This window comes from Aythya marila (genome assembly GCF_965140915.1).
Source record: "Aythya marila genome assembly, chromosome: 8".
NCBI lineage: Eukaryota > Metazoa > Chordata > Aves > Anseriformes > Anatidae > Aythya > Aythya marila.
The window spans coordinates 11,776,694-11,796,130 of record NC_139049.1 but is presented as its reverse complement, the minus strand read 5'-3'; the positions used below and the strand labels follow the sequence as shown (position 1 = coordinate 11,796,130).

The window sequence follows — 19,437 nt, the reverse complement described above, 5'->3', positions numbered from 1 at the left end:
CAGCCCCGTGCTGTGCCGAGGCTGAGCCAGCACAGCAAACGCCATCAGTGTCAGCCAAAAAACCCAATCTGTGGGTTTTTTCCTGCTAGGTTGAAACCAGCAAAGAGGACGCATGAAGTGGCTCGAGTCCCCGCTGTATTTCAGCCCTCTTTTCCCCGGGATGGGGGCACCCATCCCCACGGCGTCCCAACGAGGCGAACACGCGGAGGCACCGTCCCGACGCTGTGCTTGTTTTTATTTATAACACGTTGCTTGGACCCAGGAGAAAAAAAAAATAAGAAAAATAAAAACAAACCGGGCCTCACCCCAAAGGGAAGAGGCGAGCGGCCCGGCCAGGAGCGGCCTCGAAGACAGTAAAACAACAGCAGGGCCTTATCCGGGCCTCTCTACCCCAAAAACAGCGATAAATGCCCGAGCATGCACAGCCCTGCGCCCGTCCTGCCCGCGGGGGGCCAGCCTTCGAGCCCGAAAGCCCAGACCCCGTGCTCTGAAGCCTCGATGTCCTGGATGGGGCTGTGTTAGGGCCCGCCGGCGGCGTGCTGCCGCAGGGCCGAGCTGATGGCCTTACAGTCCGTCACCTCCTCCGGCAGGCAGCCCTCCTGGTCCCGCAGCCTGGGGTCGGCTCCTGACTTCAGCAGCAGCTCCACGATGTCCAAAAACTCGCAGGCGGCGGCTGCAGGGAGAAAGGGAAGGGTTAGGGGCTGGGTGGTGGTGACAGGCCCCGTTCGGCTCGGCGCGGTGGCTGGTGGCTTCCCCTGGGTGTCCCAGGGACGTCGTGTTGAAAAAAGGGTGTTGAAAAAAGCAGGAAACCTCAGCGCTGAAGAGCCCAGCCTGGCTAACACCAGCAAAAGTCCCAATTGCTCTATCTCCCCTTCCCACATGGGTCCTAGGGAAGCCAACACCATCCCGGCCCCATCTGCCCTACACGACTGCAAAGGCGGCTTCCTGTCGGATTGGTGTCTCTTGGTTTTAATTATCTTTCATATAATTAATTTAATATATATATATATTAAATTTAATTATATAACTTTTACAACATAACCGACTAACTCTTTTTTTTTTTTGCCATTAAACGTAGTAATTAAGAGCGTCTTTTGCATTACTCCGCAGTTTTTCTGTCCTGACCCAAAGGGACAAGCAGCAACGTTTAATTAAAATAAATTCAACCGGCGATTGGAGATCGGATGGAAAAAGATAAAAAAAGGGGAAAGGGACGGGGCTGATGATGAAGCAGGTGGCAGCGGGGACATGGGGGAGCCCGGACGGAGGGGCTGGGGAGGGAGCACCCGGGGGTGGCTGTGGAAAAGGGGCAGCCCAGGGATGCCAAGGCAGCGGCATCCGCGGTGCCCGTCCTCATGCCCCGAGGGGGTGGATTTATGGCCCCCTGGGAACCCCTATTTGTCACAGGGCCGGAGCGGCAGCCCTGACACCAGCAAGGGTGAAGATGAATTTTCATTCAGCGCAGTTCGCCTTCCGACTCCATTAATCCTCAGGGTTCAGATGATGAATTTCTTTCTCTCTCTCTCCCCCCCCCCCTTTTTTTTTTTTTTTTTTATTTATTTTCCCTCCAGCGTCCCCTCCCACTGCCCTGCCACGGCACAGACAGAGCCGAACAGATGGTGCTTTACAGGGAAGACAGAGCGCCCGTGAGGATAGAGAGCCTGCCCACCCCGCGGCCACGTGGCCGCGAGCGCTCGGAGAAGCCTTGATTTCCTCTGGGAGCGGCAGCGGCAATGATTTTTGTATTCCCTGTGGGCGGATGGATGGATGGATGGATGGATGGATGGATGGATGGATGGATGGGTGGGTGGATGGATGGATGGGTGGATGGATGGATGGATGGGTGGGTGGGTGGATGGGTGGGTGGGTGGGTGGGTGGCGAAGACCAGGAGGCCATTCAGTGGGAGGCCACGCTCGTGCCCGGCTGGTCCCACAGGCCAGAGGAGCTTTTGGGAGGCAGCTGAGCGCTGGCCCCCGCTTAACCTGCACTTAAACCCAGGGTCAGCGCCCTGATGGGTGGAAGGAGGCAGAATTTATAGCCTGGTGCATCCTGAGGTCCGACGCCGGCTGTAATCAGGAGAGCTGTCGCCACAAGGCCAGCTGTCAGGCCGCCCTCGCTCATAAAAAGGGATGGCTACACCCTAAAAGCAGCCGCTCCCGGGGCTTAACCCTTCCCAGAAAAGGCTCGAATAAAAGGGGAGGCCGCGTTCTGCTCTGGTGCCTGTGCTGCAATGAATGCCTCGGTTACGGAGCCCTTACTGAGCTGGCATCGGCTTTTTGGCGAGCCCCAGTTTCAGGCCGGTAGCACTTGAATCAGAGCAATTGCCTCATTTAATAGGGGTTCAAGATTTGTGTGATTTGTGGCCAGATCTGATACATGAGGGAACTAGGAAGGAAATCTCCTGCAGACCAGACCCATGGGCTTGAGACCCAGAGGCTTCCCCGCAGGTGACTCACAGGGATAACACTTGAGGGAAGATTGTCCTTTAACACTCACAACATTTCAAAAAAAAAAAAAAGGAAAACCCATTATTTAGACACCAGAGCTGGCCAGGTGGAGCAGAGAAACTACTTCTGACATAACGTTAGTTAAAATAGTTAAGTTTTCGTTAAACACCCAGCCCCAAATTTGGAACGAGCTGGGCAGAGAGCAAGGCACCGAAGTGCTGCTCTCCAGACACCGCAGCACCACGCAGCAGATTTTCTGCTTCAGTCAGAGGGATACAAATTTGAAAAATGAAGCCTCCTGCAGGAGAGATCACAGGGGGAATACTCCTGCATTACTGTAATTGCAGTCTTGGTTCAAGGGCCCGGGAATCTGGTAGTCTAGCTCCAGGTCCAAGTGCTGTGTCTCGGACCGATGGGCTACAAAGCAATTTTGCCATCCTGCTAATGTCCTTGTGGAGAGCTCAGCAAGAGAGAAGGAGGCACAAACACTTCAGAATGACAAGTAGGCTCTTAATTACACAGTGACAGCCACTGAGAGGGAGTAAAAAATAATAACTGGGTATGTCTTAATTTTGGAAAAAATTATGATAGAGATTAAATCGTTTTTTTTTCTGTCCCCTGTATGTCAGCACTGCATATGTCACTTTAGTCTCTCTACTTTTCTCATTTAGGGATAGAACAATCTTTCAATTAAAAGAACTGCTACAAAATCTTGTATCTAACCAGCATGCGGTTGTAGGAGTGATGCAAGCTGGTTTGGCAGCAGAGGATCTGTTGTGCTCTCAGCTGGCACCAAACCAGCCTGTAACCAGGCCACTTGGAGGTTAGACCACATTCCTCATGGACGTGGTCACCGGTTAATCAACCCCATCTTCCCTCCTGATGTTCCTGCTGAAATTTGCTTTCTGTACATGGCTCCAGCTGCAAATCCATCCTGTTAAGAGGGAACCACCAAGGCGAGGGGCAGCTTACCATAATGGAGCGCAGTCTGGCCTTCGCCGTCCTGGAAGAGAGACAGAGACTTGATTTGAGAGGTGTAGGCAATGCCGTGTGGCTAGAAGCAAATGCCAGCTTTCAATAAATGAGGTGAATCACAGCAGTACATTAATTGACCAGAGCAACAGTCCTGGACACCCAGCTACGTAGCGGCCAGGCTCTTACCCACCATCGGTCCATATTGATGGGCAACCAGCACCTAGCCGGGCATAACAACATGAGTATAATTCAGTTCATAAAAATGAAGGATTTAATTCCTGCAACCTTATTTTGGGACCCTCACTAATGCTGAAGCTTTGGTGGCAGCTACCTCTGTAGATGCCCACTGAGAGTAAGGAAACAGGTAATGCACCTGGGTGCCTGTACGGCTCAAGATAGTGGACATAATGAAAAAAACAAAACAAAACAAAACAAAACAAAAAAAATCAACTCGGATTGAAGACACCAGCCCTTGGTGTGTCCTGCCCTGCTCTTCCTGCGTGTCCCGTCCCCAGACCCAGCAGCACAAAGCTGGCACTGCCCCGTGCCGCAGCCTCGTCCTGCCACGGGAGCAGGTGAAACGCCAGCAGGGAGGAATTACTGTCCCCTTTGCTTTCACTGCCCCACCGGGATTAGCCTCTAAGTCAGCTCCTTGCCTCCTTAATGTATTTGCATCTGTTTATGGAGACTTAGGTTTTTAATTACCATCATCTTTGGGATTAAGGTGCAAATTCGACAGCCCACCATGGATGCTGGAACCGACAAAAGGAGAAAAAAGGAGAGGAGAACAGGTAGAAACCACACAGAAAACTGCTGCTTGGAGATGTCTGGTTTCCAGGCTGGTTATTATCAATGACTTTAACCATATCCAGCTGAGAAACTAGGGCCAACCCATGGTGTAGGGTGAGAGCTGCCGTGCCTTGCCCTGGGACTCTGCACCAAGGTGGCACAGGAGCAGCAGAGACAGCAGACAGAGCAGGCATTTGCTGCCCAAGCATCTCTTTCACATCCTTTTGGGACGAAAGGTGGCGGGTGAGATTTTTCCTTCCCCCTGCCACCATGCCACTAACGATGCTCGGTGGCACTGTGGCGCAGGGACCCTATTTCTGCAGCTCCTACCCTGGCCCCCGCTGCGATGCCAAACTTTGGGAAGGGGACCCCACGGACCCCATCAATGGATGGCAGCTGCTAATTCCTCTGTGTTAATGAGGAATTGGCCCTGGTGCAGAGCCACAGAGCGGTTCGGAGCAGCGCTGGGGACGGCACGGACCGGAGCCGGGCTGGAGGAGGAGGAGAGGCGGCAGCAGCACGGGTGAATTATCGGAGAGGCAGGCTTTAAAATATGCAGGGTGTGCGCGGGCTGGGGGATGGGAGGCGAGCTCCGCTCTGCATCACCGCTCTCAAAATTTCAGCCAGCAACAGCGACAAAAAAATACCCGCAGGTGGATCGAATCGGAGAGGCACAACGGGACCCGGGGCCCCCTGGCAGAAATCCCTGCCTGGAGGAAAGCTGCGCCTCCAAGCTCCTTGCAAAATGCCGAGGGCTGGTCCAGAAATGCTCCAGACATTTGTTCCTCTTCCAAAGGCCTGCGCTGAACGCTGCTGCTTCAGCACTGCCACCATCGGGCTGCCTGACCGGCCTTTTTGCAGGTCCCAGCACACAAAATGCGTCTCTTCAATCCCGACACTGCTTTTAAAAAGAGCTATTAATCCCATGTTATGCAAACGCTGTTTACACTTTATTTACACCGTGTTTTTTTTTCCCCTTCTGAGCCTGACCGCTGGCCAAATGCCATTTGTTCCACTTCTCCGACGCGATGCTGTTCGCTTCTGTTTCCTCCGTGACAATTTTTAATCCAGGGAAATGGAAAAAGCTCCGGCGTGGTCCCTCGGTAAGGGCCTTGAAATGCCCTCCGGAGGCTGCTGACGGCAGCCCCTCGATGATTTGGTTTTCTGGAGCCCCCCGTGTGCTGCAGCTGGGCACCTGGCAGGGCCGTGCTCATCCTTCAGGGTGCTGTGCCCACACCTGGGGACTAATCGGATGGGCCGTGAAAGTAAGTGTTAGGGCTATGGCTGGGGAAATTTCAGGAGATGAATGCCACCTCCCAGGCTCTGGAAATGTTTGTGTCGAATCGCGATGCGCAGATGTGGTCTCAAGGTGAACTCCAGCTGGTCTTGGTGCAAAGGACACCGCCCGAAGTGCAGCTGGAGCTGTTAATTTTTCTCCTTTGAAACCGACGGGGATATTTGTTGCTTTGGTTCATATAAAGCGCCGAGTCAAAGGGGGTGTTTGTTGTGACTGTTTACTTCTTCTCGCTCCACTTTAGCTTTGGGGTTGGGGAAATGTAAATCACACGGTGCTGCGACTACAGCAGAACCCAGAGCCCACTGATACCCACTGAAACCAACCGTGTTATAGATCTGTAACATAAAAACCTGAATGCTTCCCTCAGTTATTTCCAAAGTGCAAGCATGGGAAGTTTGGTAATCGCAGTGCTGGCACCCTTCTTTTCTGTATTAGGGCACAGGAAAGTTGGAAATGAGCTTTTATTCTAGCCCTGCGCTACATGGCAGGGCTGCGTGCCCCCAGCAAAACTCAGCTGTAGCCACAAAAAAAGCACGTGGCTGCTCCAGCAAAGCCTCACAACAGCACAGCACACTTCTGGCTAGCTTTAAAATATTAAAATTAGCTGCATCGCTGATGGTTACACGCGGGGATTCCCGTGCCAGGAGCAAGCGCTGCAGCTGGTGGCAGACCCGCAGCCACCACCGGTCTCGGGGAGGCAAAATGCCTCCGGGCACAGATCACCCACCAGGACAGACAGACAGAAAGGTGTTTGAAGCCGCTGCCAAGGCTGCTAAGAGGCCCAAGAGGCGTGAGGAGGCTGGTAAATACCCGGGCACTGAACGTGCTCTGGAGCACGAAGGACGGGCTCCTGCAGAGAACATCTCGAGCCAGGTTTGAGCCTGCAATGCCGCTGGTCTGCGCGTGTGGCCCCGTGACAGTGCACTCACTTGTAAGCGTTTGAGCCAACAACTTCTCCTTCTGATATGAAGACAGAGTATGCAAATAAAAGAATATTGCTTGTCTTGCAACAATTTCCTCTTTGGGAGCCGCTGCGTTATGCCCCGTAACAGCGGCTGGCGAGCCAAGAACTTCAAAAATAACAAACGTCCGTGTTTACCCAACCCATCGACACAAAGATGCTGCAAAACTACCGCTGCCTCCTACGTGCAAGGTCTGCGACAGATGTCACTCCGTGGAAATCCTGCTGGCAGTGGGTAACTTATAGGATAAGGGGATTGCGCGGTGCTCCTGAGAAATTTGGGCGAGAGAAATGAGAGAAGACGGAGCGAGCGCAGATGGACCGACTGTCTTATCCCTTAAGTGGTACTATGGCCACTGCACGCCAGTTTGGTCTTATAAGGGAGAGGATTACACCGGGGCTTCCATCCCCAGCTCGTTCCTTGGGGATTTCTGTTCCCTGGTGTACCTGACACAGGGTTTTGGAAGCACTGATGGGGAGGCAGCGGCACAGAGCCGTCTGCGCCGAGCCCTGCAGCTGTGTACATCACCTAACACAGCTCCCGCTGCCACGTGGAGATGTGCCACTGGCTGACTGCACTGTTTTCATACATACAGGCATTTTTTAAATAGTGTTATATATACAGGGATCTTCCACACCCACCAAATCCTCACCCAGCTGCCTACAGAAACCCCTGTCCGTGCAAGGGAGGCATGGACACCGCCTGGGGGACACCCCCTACACCTGCACCTTTCATTTAGGAGGGAAAACAAAGCCAAGAGTGGCTCCACGTTGGGTTTTTCTTCTGCACAGAAGAGCAACAAATCCACACCAGTGTGCAGCCAGGGCAGCTGGTCCCTTCTCTTGCGGGTGAGCACTTCGGTTAGGAGATGCTCACCACGTGCCTCTGCTTACCCAAGGGCTTTGGTCCGTGGTGATGAACCCGGGGCTGGGCAGACATCAGCAGAAAACACAAATAGTAACCTTTCCCTTCTGAAAGATGGCACGTGAAGGTATTCTCTTCCTCCCTTACCATTTTTTTTCTGTTCATCTGTGGGATGTTAACAGGTGCGTACTCGTGCTCGTTCCTGTTCACGGGCTCCAAAGGTTGGCAGGGATCGCAGCAGATAAGAGCGATGAGGTGATAAGAGAGTTTAACAGCGCGGGGCCTGGGCAGCATGGATGGGCCAGCGAAGATAAATATTTACACTACGTCTTTAGAAGGTGAGTGAATAAAAAGGGCTGGGATAATACAGACTCTGAACTACTGCTTAGGAGCTGTGAATATAAATCTCCGCAGCCACACGACACAGACTCACTCAAGCCAGGGAGATGAAAAATCGCAAGAAAATACTTCCCTCCACTTTTAAAAACGGTTTTATTTCTCATTTATTTCCACTTTAGACTTCAACTTCCCAACAATTTACTTTAACCTCATCATCTTCTTTTTCTCTCCGAGATTTTATCCCCAGGATGACTGCGGGTGAGACTGCAGCCAAAAGCGCACCAGGATTCGTATGCTAATGTCCACCAGTACGCGAAACCGAGCGACCTGGGCTGCTACAAGCAGCCTGAACTCCACCAGGCAACTCAGTGGATGGCCCAGCACAGCCTTTATTTTCATTTTTGTGCTTATTTTGCACACAGCAGCCTGGGTTTGGGCACGTATCATTAACACCTGCAAAGGCTCCAAGGACCAAGGACACAGGGAAACTTCCAGCAGAAGCAAAACCCAAATCCAGGCACCAGCCACGCACAGCTGTTATTTGGGGTCTGCAACAACCCAAGCTAACCCATGCAGGGCTTGGATATCCCGTAATGAGCTCCCCAATTAAATCTAGCAGGCAGGCAGGGTTGGCAGGTGCCCCTTGCTCCTGGTGCTGAGCTGTCCTTCTCCAGGAGCTCTCTCTCCTGCCCCTTTATACCTTTCAAGGCAGATACCCGCCAGGCTGGAAGGTGCTAGACAGATCTTTATCATCACCTCTTGAGCCCTTCTCCAGAGCCTATCACCAGGCTATCACTGGGGCTATCTCCTAAGTGCCTCCTGGATAAATTAGATCTGCATAGAGAAGCAATTATTACATTTCCAATGGCACGGACCCTTACAGCACAGTCTGCTACTGAAAGGCAAAGGAAATTGCATTAGCTTTTGTTTGATTCACCGTTATGATCGAGGGAAGAGGGATGCAGCAGCCCTTTAAAGCCGAGCCAAGGAGCTGGGGATCCTTCTGTCTGGGAACCTCCCTACCTGTACCCGTGCCTTGAGGATACACTCCTGGTTCATTTAGGTGCTCTGATTTGAAGGCAATCAAACCTACTGCTAAAGGCAGATCCCAGAAAGCTCAGAGAGCACCTGATGCCCAGGAACTCGCTCCCCATAGCAGCCTGCATCCGCTACTGCCCCCAAACCCGGCTGGCCCAGGAGTTCAGAGGGCCAGGGTCACGCTAATCCCTCACCGCCCCAGTTCCCGACGAGTTCCGCACCTCAATTTCCACGTGCAGTTTCAGTGGGCTTTATCACCTCCCCTGCTGTCAGCACCCCGTGCTCGCACCTCGCTATCCCCCCGCAGCGTGGCTGTTTCACTGCAGAACAAATGCGTTTCTGCACCTCGTGCACTGCGGCGACTCCTGGGCTGCTGGCCCGGGGTGCCTTCCTGACCCAATCTGTGCACCCAAGCACTGCTGAGGGGTTGTGTTTGTAGTGCCCCAAGGGATATTTGGTGCTCTCGGTTACTTCCAGCATCAGGCACCTTCCCAGTCATCGCAGAGGTGTGTTAGTGTAAGAAAAAACCTGGAAAATTTGGGCTTTGTCGTCCCACTGCAAGGATGGGGATGCAAACCTTGGAGGGAGCCGTGCCTCGAGTTGCAACAGGCAGCACAGTGCTGCAGCTGAGCCAGCCGTACAAAAGTACCTATATATGATCACAGGCTGCAAACAGGACAGCCAAAAGCTGCTCCCTCTCTCTCCTTTGTAGCCCTATATTACGTGATGCTCAAATATCCCTTCTCCTGGTGCTTCCCTGCCCCCCCGCGTAAAAGTTCGTCGCTCCCCATTCTGCTCGTGTGCTGCTTTATCACTTTAGCAGATACCTGGTTATTTAAGGGGCAGGATAAATGGGCTGAGACAGCTTTCCCATCCCCAACTCACTAGGGAACGCTTGGAAATTCCACCTGACACCGGGACCGCGCTCTGCTCTTAAACAATCTCCCGTCTGATCCGATTGTTCCCCAGTGGGGAGGCAGGCTGCGGCTCGCTCAAGAGTCATTGATTGGATTAACAGCCTAATTCCCAACAGATGAATAGAATACTGATGTCTTGTCAGCCCACATCATAGAAGGAAAACACAATCTGCTTCTACAGCCCCGAAATTTAACCCTTTGCTTCCTCCCCCCCCCGCTGCAGGGCACTGGGCTGAGCGCAAGGTTCCGGTGCTTCCAGCTGAAGACCTTGCCCGTGTAAATCCCAAAATCCCCAAATATGTATTAATTTTGGGGCAGCTTGAAGGAAAAATGAAGGTTTCCTGAGCCTGCCACTCGGCAGGCAGTGGGGCAGTGCAGGGAGCCGGGCGCATCTCCCCTCCTAATGGGGCCGCTGATGTGTTCTTAGCTCATGGAAAGGCCGTGATGAGAAATTAATTGATATTGGTCAAATGTTCACCACCGGAGAAGTAGGACCGTGTGCATGTTAAAGAGTTCTCCCAGAAAAAAAATAAAAAATAAAAAAATTCATGGGCTCCTTGGCTCTATCAGCATTTATTTCCTTGCTCGAGGTGCAAGGATAAATAAAATCATCTGATTTTAGGAAATGTCCTCAGAGTGACCTATTTTTTTCTCAGATCATCGGGGTCCGTAATGCTGTGGGGTCTGTTTCTTTCTAACAGCCACCTTTTATGTCTGTATTTACGAAACAAGCAGCCACATTTAAATACCATCACATCTCAGCAGCAATCCCAGCACACACACAGAAATAGGGCCATCGGCCTCAAGCCGGGACTGGGACCTGTATTAAGGGTTTTGCAGCATCTCTGACCCAATGTCGCTCACCACCACCGCTGGGTGTCCTGCCCCTCCTGCAGGGACTGGTGTGTGGAAATATTTGGATTTTCCAGCTCACGTGCAGAGTGCAAACCTTCCCTCCATCTCTCCCTAACTCTAACAAACCCAATAAGCCCAGCACTAACAGGGCAAATAGGAGAGAGCATCAAAGGATGGAGGCGCACGCCCTTTGGTTTTCTCCTCTGAGCGCTACCTGGGCGACTTTCCAGGCTTTGTCATTTGACAACACCAACATAAAAGACCGAAGGAACAAAGCAGGACTCCCTCTCCTTCCCTCCCCTGCTTGCCAGTGCCATGACCCTACCTCCCTACCTCCCCAGGCAGCAGCGTGCGCTAAGGGCAGGGCTGCCCGAAGCGCAACAATTAGCGAGGGCTCACAAACAGCTCAATTAATGCAGCGTTATTTTAACGTCACCCTCATTATTAGCTCCTTTTACAGTCGGAAAGCTGAATGTTTCAGCTTCGTCGATTGTTCCAGCAGGGCAGTAAATAAATAACTAAGCAGCACGCCCCCAGCCCTGTCCTGTAATAGGGCCGCGCTGTGCGTTCCCGAATCCAGGTTACGGATGGGGACTGGGGCAGTTGTGCCCTGGAACCAGCAGACTGCGGGTTTTATAAATACATACAGAAATAATTAAAATCTAAGGGGTTTAGAAGGGTTAATCTCCTTTAAATAATCTCCGCCACAAAGCCTGTAAAGTCACCGCTGGCACCGTGCCCGCGTGGGACCGGCTGTCGGCTATCGGGGCAGCACGTGTGGCCGGGAGCAGGGAGCTTAGCGGGCAGCAGGCACCGTCCTGAGCACGGCTCCCCTGTCCTGCAGCAGGGTTGGAGATAACGTGAGCAGGGTGAGATCCAGCACCCAGCACCAGCTCTGCCCCATGAGAGAGAAGGATGCTCCATGGGGCTGCCGAAATTAGCGGGGTGGGCGCAAGCTGAGGGTGTTGCTGCTGCTGCTCTGTTTACCTGAGTCCTTTCCGACTTCGAGGCTTGTGTTTAAAAGAGTTCAGAGGGGCTCGGGACTTTGTAAATCACCGTTTTTCCTAGGAAGGACTGAACCCACAGCCGGGGGTGGCCAGGGAGGTGTTGCACCTTTAACCGGCAACTTTAATGGCACGGGAGCTGCCACCCTGCAGCTCTCCATGTCCTCTCTGCTTAATGTGTCATTTTCAAAGCCAAGAGCTGGGTGGCTTTTAAGAGATAAAGAAACCCAAGAGAAAGCACAGAAACCATCCCTGCATGGGCCAGAGCAGCACCAAACACAGGAGTTTGCTCAGCACAGGTGTCTGCGCAGATCCATCGAGTCTGCCCAGCTCAGGCAAAGCAGGGTGAGAAAGGCAGGGTGAGGCTGAGACACTGCAGGCGTGCAGGAGTGCAAGAGCAGCTGTGGGGCTGGAAGCCAGGTTTCAGCCTCCTGAAGCCAGTTTCCACGACTGCAGGCACGGCTGCAATCCCGCTGCACAGGAGGAGCTGCAAAACGCATCCCTGCATCCCTGTGCCGCAGCCAGGAGCAGTGCTGGGCACGGACCAGGCGTGGGGAGATGTGTACCAGGAGGACCAGAGGCACTGCTCGTGGTCTAAGGGATGTCTCAGTTCCTTTTTTTTTTTTTTTTTTGCTTTTAAACTGGTGAGGATAAAGAATCTGGAGACTCCGTTTTGGTCTCATAAACCTTCTCCAGCTTGCTGTGCAAAATCAAAACTTACCGCATTCAGATGGTCTGAACCATGGGTTTGGCTTTATAAAACCCCACTAAATGAGCTCTGGATTTTACTGAATTATGCCCTGGGGAAGGCTGGGGTAAGTGGGCAGATGAATTACAGTGGCCCCCAGCCCAACAGGCATTTTTTTTCCGCTCCTTTAGAGCAAATGTGGTACCAGGGAGCTGGCCCAGCCACCCCGAAGCACCTCAGGACAGCGCCGTGCCCCGCAGCCTCCAGACAAGCCCTTCTTCCCGAGCACGCCTGCTCCTTAAGCCCGACGGCTGCTCTCTGTGGCTAATCTGGAATTAGAGAGGGCGTTCGCGCACTCGCAGCCGTCTGCCAGAGGGGGAAGGCATCAGAGCCTGGATCCTGCCCCAAGTGGAGCACTGCCAGGGAGACGCTGCGGCCGGAGCCGACGTAAGAGGCTCCTGCCTCTTGACCTCCAAGGGCTGTGACATCTAAAGGCCTTTTCACAGCCTCTGTGAGCTGTGTCAGTAGCTAATTTATCATTTTTTTTATTTTATTTTATAAGGCCCTTTGTGCATGAAGCTGCTCTTTCGTTTTATCATCCAGCACAGCTCCGCGCTGCACTCCGAAAACTCCCCTCCCGGTTTACGATCTTTGGGACCAATTCCTGCTGGAAGAGCCGAGAAATAGGGAGGATAAAGGTTTATTAGTGCTGCTCACCCGCAGACAGTCGGCTTTCCAACCAGCTTTTAATCGAGTGCCAATACAGAAGGCAAAAAAAAAAAAAGATAGGAAAAACATCTGGGGAAAAGTGCCTCGGGTCATCACACTGTCAGTAACCGGGATTTCTCGGAGGAACCACAGCGCCATTAAGATATAGCCAGACTAAATCTGGGCAGTTTGGTTTGTCATCACTTATTTAGCGAGATGCAGAACTGCTCTTCGCTTTAAAGGGCTCTTTCAGAGCGCGACAGCGGCGATCCTAATGCAATTCAGCAGGACCAGGAGGCGCGCAGGGGAAACCGCGGCCGGCTTTCCGACAGCCAGATTTATGGCCGGGGATGCCCCGCTTTTTGAAGGCGATACCCCAGCCGTGGCAGGGATAACAGGCTGGCTGCTCACGGGGCGTGTGAGCACGGCAGGAGGTCAAGGTCCCCCTGAGCCACCCGGCCCGAGCCGAAGGCTGGGGCCGAAGTCACGGCGAGGGCTGAGCTCGGCGGCCTGGAAAAAGCCGCTGGGAGCCTGCTGGGACCCCAACATCTGCCCCAGTGCGCAGAGCTGGGACCAGCCCAGTGCACGGGGTGGGCTGCTGGGGAGCAGATGGCACCCACCCGTGGTGGCCACCGAGCCGGGGCAGAGCTGAAGCGGTGACCCAGAGGTGAACGGCTCAGTACCTCCCGTTATCCACCCCCAGAACGCCCCCAAATCTAAGTATTGACACATTAATCATCCCGAGCTGCAAATACAGCTTTCCACGGGGGGGGACCTGTATTTATTTTGAGCCAAAACACTGATTAAAAAAAAAACGCAAAGATTTCATTCCTTCATCAGAAACGTTACCAGTTAACATCATTTTTATTTTTTTTTCCCCTCCCGAGAGCCAAAGCACCAAATTGAAGGAGCACAGCCCCTGCAGAGCGGCGTGGATGGCTGCGGTGAATCACAAAGTGGTGGCTGTGCCCCCTCCTGCACAGCTTGCCCCTAAGCAGGTTAAGGGCAGAACGGATTGAGGAGCGCTGCCCGTGGGCTCTGAGCACTCTCACGGGGTGGGACGGGCACCTCCGCATCAGGACACTTCTCAAAGCCATCAGGCAGAGGGGTCAGCCTGTCGTGTGTGTGTGTTTTTTTTCAAAACTGCACGAGCTAATGCTTTAAGAGTGTCTTGATGGAATCAGGGAAATTGGATTGTCCCCCCATTTGCTGGCCTAAAACAAGCCTTTTTTTATTTATCCCATTAGAGGAACACAAGAGAAACCTTTTAAATGTCACTAAAATTTCCCCTGCATTGCAAAACCCAGTCGAAAGGGTTTTAATTTTCCCCGAGACCTCTTAAGTAATGCAGTGTGTCAAGGTTTAATACATCGTGTGCGGGGGATTGTCTGCTTCCCCAGGGCGAGTCCGTGGGGTCGGTCCTGTTCGCCGGACCCAGCCCCTGTTTGGGCTGAGCTCCTCAACCCACATCGGTTTAGGTCGGTTCTGGCCATGAAGGTGTGACAAAGAGCCCCGCTGGACCTTCCCCCAGTCAGTGTGGGGTTCCCAAAAATGCAGCAGTGCCGGTCTCCCCCCGGTAATTTCCATCTGGGAGTTTGGGCGCTCTCGGTTTTGTGAGCGCCTGTAATTTATGGGCTTCACTTATTTATTTATGAGGACTAGAGAGACTTGGCAAGAGGCACTTAGGCACGCTGACACAAGGCTCCCAATTTCCCTGGAGTATTTAATATGACAGGCATCAGCTTAATACGAGGGATGGAGCCCAGAACTGACAACCCGAGGCACACAAAGCGCTCGCCTCCGCGGTGTAAGAGAAACACCAAGGAGGATCTGGCAGCCCTGGGGCCTGGCACTGGTGCCACTGGTGCTGCTCCCAGGGGACCACAGCCACCTCTGCCCAGAAAAATCATGGGTACTGCTGCTAAAATGTGATGTGGTTTGTGTGGCTTTGGGACCAGGCTGCATCTGTGGGATGAAGGAACCCACATCGAAGCATCAGAGACGAGACTTCAAGCAACCTCTGGGCTACAGGGGACCATCAGCTGGTCCTGCCTACATAATTCCCTCCTGCCCCCAGTTTTGGAGGCAGAGAAGGAATTGGAGGGCAACAGGCGTCCTGCTGGGGTCATGTCAGCCTCACCCTCCAGTCCCCAAACTCACACAGGCACACCGGGAGCGGGCAGAGCCGGGGGGAGCGAGGAAGAGGAGGCAGCCCCTTGATGAGTAACGATAACACACCCCTGAGGCTGAGACCCCGCTGCCTGCTCTTCCCTTTAGGGCTGCATCATCTGCTTCATGTCAAAATTCTGCACGAAAATCAGAAAAGGACGGTGGTGGAGGGGGGTGAGATCCGAAGGGCTGCTCACCGGAGCAAGGGCTGCGCTAAAAGGATCAGGAGGTGCTGGGCCGAGGGGGTGGGGGAAATGGGATAAAGCAGTGGGTCTAATCAAATCAGCTGAAAAAGCTGCAGCCTCCCCGGGTTAACCTTGCCAATCAGTGCAAGAGAGGGAGCATGTCTGCGCACATTAACGCAGGAGCGCGTCCTTGAACCCGCCGCCGGCTCCGTCCTCCCCCAGCAGGGCTGGTGCCCAGCACTCAGAGCCCAGCCCGGGCTCAGGACCCTCTTCCCCACGGTTAGAGGTGAGCTGGAGGGGTTAAACCAGCAAGAGTTGGTTTAAAAACCCCACAAGGAGACAAAAGGAGAGAGCCTCCCGCTGTCAGCCACTGCCCGGCAGCTGGGAGATGCATTACCAGCCTCCGCTAATGAGGGAGGGCACAGAAGTCACTTTAAAATAAATATTCACTAGGAATTACACGGGTGAGCTAAAGGGATTATCCCGCTGCCTTAACAGGTCCATAAACCAAACGTGAAGTGGTCTGAAAGGAGCGTTTGCCTTCTTTTTGACCCAAATCGACCCTCCCGCTAACAGCCGCAGAAAGGCAGAGTTTGGAAACCGTGTGCCTGCTTTGAGGTGGCATTTTTGTGAATTCCCCCAGATTCTTGGTTTTCTGATAGAAAAACAGGACTGAGCTGCCGGGAGCCATGAGCCTGTGGGTGTTTCCAGCTGCCAGGCGTGGGGAAAAGCGTGCTCTGCGATCCCACAGCACATTTGTCCTGGCATTTCCAGGGCTGCACATTGCCAGCAGGCCTCCAAACGTGCCACGTGCCTTCCAGCTGGGGCACACATCCCCGTGTGCCTGGAGCTACAGGAGGGGAATTAGCGAGGGGCACGGCCGTGTGTCTGCCCACAGCGAGGACTGGAGTGGGTCAGGAGGGCAGGACTGGAGGCATGCTCCTGAGGCACCTGCATGGTCTGGGGGCGGCGATGGGTACAGTAAAACCTGCAGCCACACGTGCCTGAATTATACCTAACTGCAAAGCATCGTTTCAGAACCAAAGAGGAGTGATCAGAAGTGCACAGGTGAGGGTAACGGGATGCTCTGGGCTCCGCTGGCACAACACAAAAGGTGCATCTCCAGCCTGGATGGGATGTGCTGGACGCGTGCCCACCCTGCAGACATCTGCACGATTTTATTCTGGAGCCCTTAGCCTGTATACCTGAATCAGCCAGTGAGCACGTTTCTAAGGACAGCTATTTCTCTAAAACACTCTGAATTAATGTTCTAAGAACACCACAGGACTGTGGGAAGAGAAGGAACACAAACTCCTTTTAAATCCTGCACAGCCACGAGCAGGAAGGTAGGGCCCTCCCGGAGCAAGTTAGGAAGGTGAGAGATGCTCAGGCTGTTAAAGTACAAGAAACCTGCTACAGCAAGGGTCTTGAGCAAAACCCCGGAGCCCTCTGGGGGCTCCTGCTTAACTTGGGGAACAGGAGAACCAAGCACAGTGGGAAGCTGGCAGAGAAAACAAAGTCCAGAAAAAAAAAAATCACTATTTAAAAAACTTGCTTTTATTGGTGGGAAGAAAAAAAAAAAAAGGTTTGCAGCCTTTATGTTGTTTAAAGACTTCTTCTAGATGCTCAGAAGATTTTTGGTTAATTTTTGGATTAGAAATAGCCATGAAAGCCTAACTCAGCAAAGCCTAATTTCACAGGAGAAATCATTATTCCAATTCCTGGGAAGCCTGGGCAATAGGAGTGGAAGTGCTGCCTGCCACCCACTAAAGGCAGCGAGGGCAGAGTGCTTTAACAAGCTCATTTTGGACTCAAATACCAGGCAAATATTAACAGCAAATAAAGGCACAGCTTTATATACACTCTCAGATGAAAAAGCATTCCCCTAAATCAGATTTCTCCCCTCTGAAATACACATTTTTATACACTTCCAAAGCTACATTAGGAAAAAAAAATTAACAGATAAAACTCAGGACTTCTGTTTTTAAAGAAAATAAATCTTCCCTTCTCTTTTCCAATGATTAATTTTCAAGTATTCGTTGGATATTGTAAAAGAATGATAAGGAATGTAAATTCTCACTGACTTCCACCCACAAACAGTGGCCCGAATCAATCCCATGCAGCGTAATCACCTGGCACGAGCCTAGAAACATCACTCAGCCTGCTCTAACCCCAAGCCCTTGGGGCTGTACAACAGACACAGCTGCTATTTTCACTCCCTACCCCAGCCAGCAAGGTGTGATGTTGGCCACAAGTGGGGGAACTCACCCTGTGGACACCAACCCCAAAGCATGGGCTGGCAACAGAAGCAGTTTCTCAATAGATAATTCAGAGCAGCAAACATGCTTACCCCCACCAACAGCATCTGAGACCTCACAGAAGGATGAACCACCTTCAGTGCAGGATTTAAATTGGCAGCAATCACTTTCCCCGTGTATATTAACAGGGAACACCTGTGGGGCTTGCTCTTGTTGGTTGCTTTGTGTGGCACTAAGGATGTGCATGTGAAAAGGGAGGCTGCTGGGCACAGCCAGGGCTGCTGAGCCCTGTTTCTCAGAGCCTGCAGGCTGTATTCAGCAGGGGTATCCGAATATCCAAAATATCCTTTACCTTCCAGAAAAGCTCCTCCAGAAACCTGTCAACCCACCCAGGGTAACTCACCCTGCTGTGCCTCCCAGTTACACCACGCAGCCTCCCAGCACCTGGAGCAGGATGGAAATGGCAACTGGGGAGCTTCAGGTTGGACCAAACGAGCAGCCCTGCTTGGTGAGAGCACACAAAACTGGTGTACAAGGCACCTCTGTGGCCGTGCCAGTGTCTGAAGGCTGAATTTGGATGTGCAAATGTGCTGATTGCTGATTTCTTCAGGCTGATGTGGGCAGCAAGATAAGGAATTGCCATGCCTCACCTGGGGGCAAGGGGATTTTGCTCAGGATGCCCAGATGTGGAAAAGAGTTGCTATGGAGAATGGGTTGCTGTGGACTTGGATCATCCCTCTCCTTCAGGAAATCCTTCCCTTTCTTGATAGGACCTAGAAGTTTGAAACCCTCCTTTTATTATCCTGCAAACCGTGCCCCACGTCACTGTGACCCTGGGAAGGGAGAAGTCCCCAGGTCCCTGTGATCTCATGCAGCGGTAGCTGTCAGCAGAGCAACTGTGCAGCAGCATAAAATTCCAAGATAGACAGCTTCACTTGGTGGCTTTTCCCACCTTGAGTGCTCAGGAGACAATACCCTTCTCGGAGAAGAGGCACCGTGCTCCAGAGCGATGGTACATATTAATTTCTAAAAGAGGATTTTAATCATGCAACGTCCTCTGCAGTCGTACAGAATTTAATCTCATTGCTGACAGTGGGTGATGGGGGAGCATGTTAAGTGGAAAAGTTGTATTCAAGACCTCCTGGCAGATCTGTGCTACAGGCGGTCCCCTGGGAGGACGAGCACAGCCCAAAGTGGTCTCTCCCAGCCGACCACCCCTGGCCAAGAGCCCCTGATGCACTTCAGGCACTCGCACGGCAGCAATGCAGGCGTGTTCCCAAACTTCTGTGCAAGGTTCGAGCACACGTATTAATACAGTTAGCATTTATCGAGGCTTACTTTACAAATATTGATTTATTAATCTAGGCAAGACCCAGGGATATATGCACATAATGCTCCCATGTTACAGTTACAGAAACCGAGACACACGCAGAAGAAAAAACCTGACTGTCTGATTTACTCAAGGTCAAACAAGGAGCACAGCCCACAGCCAGGATTAGTTTCAGGATGCTGAGCTCCCCACGCTCTGACTAGCAGGACGTGCTGTCCTTTTCCACGCTAGGTCTTCCCTCTCCTAATAAGATCTGCCCACACGTAAGCCTCCATTAGTGAGAATCTTGCCTTCCTTCGGTAATCTGGGGAGACAAAATAAGCAAGAGCCCAAACCTGAAAAGCACAAGGTGGGAACTGGAACTGTCCCAGCTGCCAGCTAGACCCCCCACAAGTGGGTTAGCATCCTTGTGCACACCTGTGTTATCTTCAGTCTTGTCCCACTTTTACCGAGCAGCTTTACAGGTCTTGTCCAATTAAACAAGTAAGCCTTAACGACGAGAAGGAATTGAAATAATGTGTTCTACCAGTTTTAATGGGGCTTTAGAGTTTATAAGAAAAGTTGTATTTGGAATCATGAAAAAAATCTTTTTTTAGAACCTCCTACCAAAT

The 19,437-nt window shown here is 52.3% G+C and overlaps 1 protein-coding gene across 1 annotated transcript in view; it reads right to left on the bottom strand.

The window, feature by feature from the left end:
• Positions 1–209: 209 nt before the first annotated feature.
• Positions 210–19,437, bottom strand: part of ACBD6 (acyl-CoA binding domain containing 6) — a gene marked incomplete at its 5' end in the record, with an annotated part of 73,864 nt that continues 54,636 nt past the window's right edge. Inside the window, 2 exons of the mRNA XM_082766447.1 lie at positions 210–673; positions 3,421–3,451. Coding sequence (XP_082622573.1) covers positions 519–673; positions 3,421–3,451 — 186 coding nt within the window. The 3' untranslated portion in view covers positions 210–518. The remainder of the gene's footprint in view (positions 674–3,420; positions 3,452–19,437) is intronic.